Source organism: Cibotium barometz, chromosome 34 (genome assembly GCF_041138505.1).
Source record: "Cibotium barometz isolate CiBa-2024 chromosome 34, ASM4113850v1, whole genome shotgun sequence".
NCBI lineage: Eukaryota > Viridiplantae > Streptophyta > Polypodiopsida > Cyatheales > Cibotiaceae > Cibotium > Cibotium barometz.
The window spans coordinates 6,293,312-6,302,970 of record NC_141079.1 but is presented as its reverse complement, the minus strand read 5'-3'; the positions used below and the strand labels follow the sequence as shown (position 1 = coordinate 6,302,970).

Below are 9,659 nucleotides of genomic sequence, written 5' to 3'. Positions count from 1 at the left end.
ACAAGACAAAAATTCATTGCTCAGTATACTTTTTTGAGGGCAAGGACTTTACAAAATTTACATACTTGAAGTAGCTTTAAAATTCACAAAATTCAAAATCCCCATTAATTGAGTGATATACCATCAACATCCCAATCGGGATCTACCAAGGTCTTTGGCTCTAGTCGGTTTCGAATCTTCCTATTGTTCACCTTGAATTGTGCTCTACTAATATCCTCACCTCCCACAATATTGAGGTGCTCTACTAATATCCTCACCTCCCACAATATTGAGGTGCTCTCTAATATTTAGGAGGTGCTCTCTAATATTTAGGAGGCTCCAATGTCTACTTGCACCTACAACTTCCATTGCACCACTGGGCAACCGAACGCATATGTCGAGAGGCAAAACAACTTATTCATCTGCCTGCATTGGGACCCAACAACTATTCTTTTTCATCCACCGCTCATAATAGAAGCGTATGTGTAGTGTGGCGGCACGAGCTTTGAGATACCGAAATGAGACACTAGATTCTACTATATTGCACTTGAATGTGTCATCCTTATGTATCCCACTGGTCTCTAAGCAAGGCTACCATGTCATCACCTAATACCTTCTTGGACACAAACATGATAGGTGTTTGTGAGAAACAAAATTGATTGAACATCTTGGCAAAAAGATGTATTAGGCATACCCAACTAAGACTCACAGACCGAGAGGGCTTTGCAAACTTCAAAGACCCTTGTATATCACAAAGCATCTTTGATTTCATGACCATTACAGTCCAAGCATCTGGAATTGGCCATTCTATAGAAGATAGGGGTGGAGATGTGATTATCTGTAACTTACCAAACCCACCATCCTGCTTTGGCACCAAATAGGAGTGCCGGTAAAAGAAGACCTTTTTCTTAAGAAGTTCTGCACTTGTTTTACAAGAAAACATTGCTTGACCAATGTCTACATGCAATGCTTAAAATGTTCCGCTAAGGCTTTCCAATGGCTGCTCCTCTACCATGCTTGAAGGAAAAATATCTGTAAACAAGAAATAAGTTGACTTACATTGAAACATCTCCATCAGAAAATCTCACATGTCCCTTTCTACCTGCGATACTTATAATTGTATAGAAATCGAGTTTGTTGGCGAAGATGGATATCTCGTGCTGTGTAAACATGTTGTACCGTGGCCACTAGTTTTCCATTGCTTGCCTTCTTGAAGCCTTGTAAACAACCTTTCCAATGGTGCTCCAGTACATTTCGCCATCGAACTCGGTGAGGCCCGATTGCAGCATGCCTGTAGATAAACCCAAGCGCTCTTACGAAATGCCTCTCCCACCCAAGGACCATCATCGTCCTTCTTGTTGTGCAAGGATATCTCGTCAATCTCGTCTTTTGGTCTTCTTGGTGCGGCTATATCTTCTTGGAAGCTAGAGTATAAAGGTTAGGTTCAGAGTAAACAGGAAAGAGATGTGCAGACTAGGGTTTTACGGGAGCCTTGAAGATGAAAGAGATGGAGCTCCGAGAAGGGAGGGAGATTAAGATGGAGGAGAAAGTTTAGGGTTTCAAGGTTTGATGGTTTCATTAGGGTTGGGCAAATGAGATAGATATGGAAGAGAAAGGGAGGAAGAGTTTAATTTGGACGTTCAAGAGGGAAAGCGGACTTGAAAATGAAATTTTTGATTACAATGAAATTTGAGATGGGTTTTTGGGGGGATCTTGAAAATTTCAAAATTTTAAGGATTTTTTGAGCCACGAAAATGGTGGGACCATACCTACCCTAAACCCCCTACTTTTTTTAAGGGACAAGTGTAATTATTAGTACTAAAAGCCTAGTCCCCTCCCTATAGCCTAGTCTCCCTCCCTATATTCAAAGGAGACTAAATGTGCGCAATCCTCTATTCCTATTGGTCCGTTTTGCTAATTACTTTCATTAGTAAAAGGTCCAAAATATGTCCAAATGCCCCCTAATGAGTCACGCATGGAGGGCTACAACATACAAGTCATCACTCGTATAGGTAGTGAATCATGATGCATTGCATACTGTAGGCTACAACCTGTGTCGCCATGAATCGTGATGCGTTGCATACTATAGGCTACAACCTGCATCGCCATGTACTCGAAAAGACTCATGAGTCGTCACTCGACCAACGACCAGTCACCACACTATAGAGCCTGCGTGCACTGCACTGGACTCATCACTTGACCAACGACCACTCACACTACAACGTGGAGTGCTGTAGCCTGGAAAAGACTCGAGCTACCACTCAAACTACAACGTGGCAATAGGGACTAATAAAAAAGAGAAGACATGCATGATGCAGTGAGCCTGCGTGCACCAGTGTTCACGCAGAATGACAAAGAAATTAGAATTTAGAATGCACTGTGGAGTGATGCGTGCTGCGTGCTGCCGCCTACGTGCAACGTTGAATGACAAAGAAGGTGCATCACTGCATTGTGGAGTGCTCACTACTTAGGATTCACTCCTTTAAAAAGAAATTCAAGGGCTCAAGGAAAAAAATCAACCGTCCAAGATATTAAAAAGGTTAAAGAGACATTGCAAGTGAAATAAAACATCTTAAAAGTCTATACAATCATGTACGTTGGTGGTGAGTGAATGTTGGGGGCTGGTGGACAAGCTACTAACTAGAAACTAGTTAGTAGTTACTAACTTACTAGTATGCACATAATACATTGCACATAATTATTAATTTCATAAATTATAATTTATAATACATGTAACATTGCACATTGGCAATTGCACAATGCACACTAAAATCTAATACACTATCTAGTATGAACGGAGCCGACCGCCTGGCCAGCATGGCTCAAAATGGGCCATGGCCATTCATATAAAAAATGTTAGTAATTATTAATTAATATTAAAAATTATAACTAGTAGCAATTAAAACATAATACTAAAAGTTTAAAACTCTTTGAAGCTTGTATATTTAACATTTTTAAAATGTTTAAAATTTTAAATAAAGGTCAAATAATTATATACCTCTAAAAATTACAATTCATCAAAACCTTCTAATTATATTTTATCAAGTTAAATCTCAATTTTAACAATTCACATTACACTAAACCCAAGTTTTTAGTAAACACTACTCATGCGCCTAATGTCTCTATTAATTAAAGCCTTCACATTTCAAAATTTTCCTTCATAAATAATTTCACATTTTTTACATGAAGGTTTTCCACTTTATGGGGAAATACTTTTTTTCGAGCATGCGGTGCAACGTCCAAGCGAGCTGGATCTGATGTTGCTAATGGAAGTACAAGAGATTAAGGTAAGTTTCGGATACTGATGGTGGGCGAGTGTGAGGTAACGCGTTGTTGCCACCAACCATATTCAATACGCTAGCCTGTTTTGGGTTGGTTTTTATGCAAGCGTTTCTGTCAAGTCGTCTCCTACACCTTTCAAGCTGCTAGGCTTTCTTCCTCATGGCAGCTACACGCCTGCTTCTTCTCTCTCTCTTGGCATTTTGCCTCTCCCCTGTGTCACAAGCCTATCGCACCCCTTTGCACCCAGGCTGGAGCTTCTCTCCTGACCTCTCCCTGTCCTCCCCCTTGCCTCGCAATGCTTACTCCTCACCCTCCATTACCCTCTTTACACCGTTACTAAGCTCCATCAAATTCTCCTCTGGCAAAGGCTTTTCACTTGGTTTCTTCAGCTTGTTCGATTCTCCAAAGCCATCACCTACCAGTATTTTCCTCACAATTTGCTTGGGAACCAACAAGACTGACTCAGAGGGCAGATCCTTTGCTGTGCCAGTATGGAATTTGGGTAGCCAGAGGCCGTTGAAGCAGGTAGGGACATCAGGGTTGGTTTCTCTTGGTGTGAACTCTACCGACAAGGACTTGGTGCTCAGAGATGGAGATGGGGCTGTCGTGTGGAGGGTGAGTAATGTGGAGGCTATGGAGATGCAAGAGAATGGCAACTTGGCTTTATACAACTCTAAGAACGAGGTGATATGGCAAAGCTTTGATCATCCAAGTGACGTTCTCTTGCAAGGACAAACCCTGGCACTGGGGAAGAAACTCGTGAGCAACAACTCTCTTTTCACAGCTGAGATGATGCCAGGGGGTATGGTTTTCTATATGAATTCTGAAGCACCTGCCCCCTTGGCATACTGGGCAGTTCCTATCAACCTGAGTGTAATAGAGTATGTTGCAGACCATCCAATGGATCTCTCTAAGAACCCACCTGTCAATTTGACCGCATCTTTAGAATCCTTTGCTTGTCCAGCAGCAATCAAAGGTTTCATCCAACCCTATGCTACCCTAGAGGGGGGGAATTTAACTGTCCTAGGGGGTTGCTCTAGTTACCAATGGTCAAATTTTGCCAACGCTTACTTCAGCTCAACTTTCGATTCGGACTTCTTAATGCTAGCCAACAATGGGTACCCAGAAGGTTTCACTTACCTTCATCAACAGGGAGCCAATTATCTCTTCTCAGCTCAATCCGGTAAGAGCTTTTGCCTGGCCCCTAACTCGTGCGGAGCATATGGGATCTGCTCTGAGTACTTGCTTGGCACGCAACACACGTGCCACTGCCCATCATCACAAGATAACCCAGAGTTTGTGATTGATCCAGAATTTGTTAATGCATTTAACCCCATTAGTCCCTCCGATCCCTCTCAAGGTTGCAAGCGTGCCATCCCATTGCAATGCCCAGCTAGCAATGCTGAGCACACTCTAGTTGAGATCAAGAAGGCCACCTTCACATCCATCCATCCTGTCTTTGAAACCACCTTCATGCACAATACACTCCCTCTTGAAGAATGCATCGCCCGCTGCACCTCTAATTGCTCTTGCTCTGGCTTCTTCTATCACCGGGGCACCTCCTACTGCTTACCCTTCAGTGACACAACAGGCTTGTCTAATGTCTCCTTCATTGCATTAGATAACCCAGATTTCTCTACCTATATCAAATTACAGTACTCTACCTCAGGAACTCCTATCAGCAGCCACTCTAATCACTTGGTGGAGGCAGTGGTATATGCCATTGCTGCAGTCACCTTGGTGATAATTACTTGTTTAATCATCATATCGGTACGCAGGTACAGTTATATTTGGAGGTCAAGGGACCTGGACAGCTTGGAGTCAGAGATGGATGAAGAAGAGCTACAAGAGATATTGCCATTACTGCCAATAAGGTATACTTACAAGGAGTTGGAGAAGGCGACGAGTGGGTTTAGCAAGCTGGTGGGGTCTGGTGGCTTTGGGTGTGTGTATCAAGGGGTGTTACCAGATGGAAGGAAAGTGGCTGTGAAGAAGATAGACCAAGGGTCCCCTCGTCTGAAGCAGTTTCTTGCAGAGGTGGCCACCATTGGAGGTATCAGCCATTACAACATTACTCCTTTGTTTGGGTTTTGCTCTCAGAGATCAAATAGGCTACTGGTTTATGAGTTTATGGATAATGGGTCCTTAGATCAATGGCTCTTTGGCAAGCACAAGGGCCGTCTGCTGAGCTGGACCACTCGCTTCCACGTGGCGCTTGGTACGGCACGTGGGTTGGCGTATCTGCATGAAGAGTGCCCGCGACCCATTATCCATTTTGATGTGAAGCCTCAGAATATCTTATTAGATAAGGATTTCGTGGCCAAGTTATCTGATTTTGGGCTGTCCAAGCTGGTTGCAAGGGAGTCCTCTTTTGTGATGACCGGGGTTAGGGGTACCCCTGGTTACCTTGCCCCAGAGTGGCTATCGCACTCCGTGGTCAGCAAGAAATGTGATGTTTACAGCTACGGCATGGTGCTGCTGGAGCTTGTGGGCGGCAGGAGGAATGCCGTCCAATCACTGGTGGGCTCTGACCAATGGTATTTCCCCATGTGGGCTGCCCTCAAATGCAAGCAAGGCCAAATGCTGGAGCTTGTTGACAAGCGCTTGAACGGCGTGTTTGATGAAGAGCAGGTGAAGAGAGTTGTCCACGTGGCCTTTCTTTGCATTCAGAAAGACCCCTCCTCCAGGCCTTCCATGGGGTCTGTGTGTAAAATGATCGAAGGAACCATGCCCCTCGGTGAAGAGCCCCCCTTCACCCTCGCCCTTGAGCCCCTCTCTCCTCATACTGAAGCCTCCCTTGCAAGTTGGAGCTCTCTCATGGAGGGTCGTGCCCTGGAGCCCCTCTCTCCTGAAACTCAAGCCTCGCTTGCGAGCTGTAGCATTCTCATGGAGGGTCGTTGATGGACTGTAAACAATTACGGCCTCCATGATCATACAAATTCCAACTATCCACACTATTTTCAACCTTTTTAATCATCCAAGTAATGTGTGTCTTAAGTGCCGGTGATTATCTTGCTTGTCCTGTCTTTCGGACTGCCTTGAAACAATATAATTACATCGATTTAGTTTTTTTCTTTGTACTCCATGGACATCATTTGCAACATCTTTGTAGGGACTCTTGTTCAGTTGAATGGGTAATGCATGGTGTTGTTGCTAACGCGAGTATCATCGAACTACCTATGTTGCGGCGCAATTTGATAGAAAGACATGTGAGCCCATCTATGTACATCTTTATGTACTCAAAGAGCTAGTTAACTGATCAAATGTATACTGCGTATATCCTTTCTTGGGTCTTCACTATCTAATTGGTGTTGAGTATAGCCTTTCTTGGATTTTCCATTCAAGGATTTTCATCGTTAGCAGATGCTTAAAAGTTGGTTTGAATGCATGATTCTGTCTCGAGATGTGGTAAGTGAATGGTTCGCCAGTCATGCCAACTCTCTCCCACATCCACGACGAGAGCATAACGGCACATCATTCATTGCAGAGAGTGTTTGGAAGCCTCTAGCATCTAGTACCTACATAAGAGCATTAGAAATTAGTTCTAAGAGGCCTTTGCTAAGTGGCATATGCATGAGGCATCTACAAAGCGGCCTACTTGGCCTATACAAAGATGCATAGGAGGCCTATATGCATGCGGCCTTATGCATAAGAGGCCTATATGCAACCTTATGTCAAGAGAGAGCTCTCTATGCATAAAAAGACCATAAAGGGAGCTTTTTATGTTCTCTACATAAAAACAAAACAAAAACTAGCATAAAAAGCTCTTTGCTCTCTATGTACAATCTCTATGTATACAAAGAGCATAAATAGCATAAAGAGAGCTCTATATGCACTTTATGTATGTATAAAGAGAATTCTCTATGCTATCCATGCAAGTATAATGAGCACAAGGGAGCTTTCTATGCTCTCTATGCTCTATGTAAGTATAAAAAGAATTCTCCGTGATCTCCATGTAAGTATAATTAGCACAAGGGAGCTTTCTGTTTTCTCTATGTATGCATAAAGACCATAAAGAGAGATTTTTTCTCTCTTTATGCATGTTTAAAGAGTATAAAGAGAGCTCTCTATGCTCTCTATGTATGCATCAAAGAGCTCATGTAAGAGAGATCTATGCTTTCTTATGCATGCCCAAAAGGAAATTATAAGAGCATAAGGAGAGCTCTTGTTCAAGTCATTGTAGTTTAATTAGTCAAGTGCTTACCTTAGCCTTGTCAAATCAGGTGCCATTGGGTCTTACCTTCGAGTCATAAATGTAACTCCTTGATGTGGATGTGCTAACTCGTTTGTCACATCCTCACTCTGTTGTGACATTAGAACACTCCATGGCTATGGAGGTGAAGGAAGAGCTCTCTTTGCTTAGATGGAGGCAAGATATTCACCGATTTGAGAACACTGGAGCCTTGTAAGATAGAGAGGAGAAGAGGATGAATCCAAGGGTCTTACCGGGGGCTTACACCTCTAGCTAGCTAGGTCTCTCAACCTTGCCTTTCTTCTCATCACTACAAGAAAGCTTTGCAAATGGATGGGGAGCAAAGAGAGAGAGCTGTGGAAAGCTGAACGTCTACTTCAATGTCTTAGTGAGTGAGAGCATGGAAGAGGAGGAGAGAGATGCCTGAGAGGGAGAAGAGGACTAGCATCAATACTAGGACATTAGGCTATGTGGCTAGCTCCTATGTCCACGAGCACTAGCTTTTATTCTAGACCAATTTTTATGGTCATGCCCAACCTGGCAGGCTTCACCTCCTAGTCTTCTTCTTCTAGGTCAATGACTTGCATTAGGGGGCATTTGAGCATAACAAGGGCCTTGTAAAAGGAATTTAAAGGAATTAAGACTAATTTTATTGAGGCTTAAGGAGACAAAGCTCATAATGAAACCTACTTTTGGGCCTAAAAGTAGGGGATCTCTAATTTTCAAACTAGGATTCTCTCTAAGATTCTCTTTCTAGCTATTAAAATCCCTACTAGCATAATCACTGATATCTACACTTTCAATCTTATTTACTCCACTTTAATAGTTGTATTTGAAATTCCCCTCACATTCCATATCATCAAGATTCAAAACCATTTCTTTCACTCATTACTATTATTCATCACATTTCTTACCAACCTCTGCAACAATAAGATTCTCTCTCTCCCTTTTTCCCAAGCCCTCCTCTCCTATTGCGGATACAATAGGTCTACCTCTCTCTCTTTCTCTCTCTCTCTCTCTCTCTCTCTCTCTCTCTTCCCCAAGCTTCCATTGTGATACAATAGGACAACCCTATTGTGAATATTATAGGATAGCCTTGAGTCACTTCAGAATAATCTCTTCCATTTTTCGAATGGCACAGAGAAATTTTAGATTCAACAAGAGTGCGGAAGGTGGACTTACATGTTCGTATATTGAATGAATATGCACTAATAAAAAAATAACGTCTGAATGCACAGGAGAAGCATGCACGAAGACAATAAGGTCGAACTAATGTGGATCTTTGGGTTGATGGATATTTATATCCTAATGATCCTTCTTTGCATTGTCCACCCTTCACTAATCTCCCTTCATTTATTAAGTTTGTTGGAGAGGGTGAGAATGGGCTACTTAGATATTGTAGAAGGTTAAAAGCATGAGTGATGCATGGAGAGTCCAATTCCTCCACTTACAAATACAAAGCTTACAAAGTACTTTGAGTAGTGTACAACATGCACTACAAGATGCACAAAATAAATTTTTAGAGCTAGAGAAAAGAGTCAAAGAGAAAGAGGCTTGCGTTATGAAGCTATAAGATACAATCTCTCAAATGAAGAGCACCCCCGTGGTTGGGAGCAAGAGAGTGAAGGACAATCAATAACATTCAAAAAATCGTAGTTGGTGGTGGTGCTTGCAAGCAAAGAATCCATGCAACAAGGTTTGTTTTTTGTTCTTTGTCTATTATTGTTGCAAAGTAATTTTGATTAAGGTATTTTTGCTTGTTGTGGTTGTTGTGAGCAATAGATTAAGGTGTTTTTGGTAATCTTCATTGGTTTGTGACATGAACTTTTTGAAAGAAGCATGTGGTGATAATGGTCCTCAAGATTTTAGTGAAATATTACGTAGTTGTGTGAGGAGGCGTGACATTCTTTCCATCATTCGAGACCCGCACCACAAGAAGATACGTCAGGTGCTCGTCGCAAATGAGATAATGGATGACATTACCAATCTTCTAAGTATTGAGGAGGTTTAGAGAATGCATGCGATGAGGTGGCCATTAGCACAAAAGGATATTAAGTCCCCCTCCATCAATTGCTAAAAGATACACTCTGCAAATAAGGCATCACAAGGAATAATTTTCTTGTCCCCAGAAAGATAACATTAGCAAAGAGGACATGCAATGATGATGTGCAACGGAAAATTGGAGAATACTATTGAATCAATGATG

At 42.3% G+C, this 9,659-nt stretch overlaps 1 protein-coding gene across 1 annotated transcript; it reads left to right on the top strand.

The window, feature by feature from the left end:
- The first annotated feature begins 3,396 nt into the window (after positions 1-3,396).
- Positions 3,397-6,335, top strand: LOC147618656 (G-type lectin S-receptor-like serine/threonine-protein kinase SD2-5). The gene has a single exon (XM_086773685.1). It carries the CDS (start codon positions 3,421-3,423, stop codon positions 6,160-6,162), a length of 2,742 nt encoding a protein of 913 aa, XP_086629811.1. The 5' UTR covers positions 3,397-3,420; the 3' UTR covers positions 6,163-6,335.
- The last annotated feature ends 3,324 nt before the right edge of the window (positions 6,336-9,659 follow it).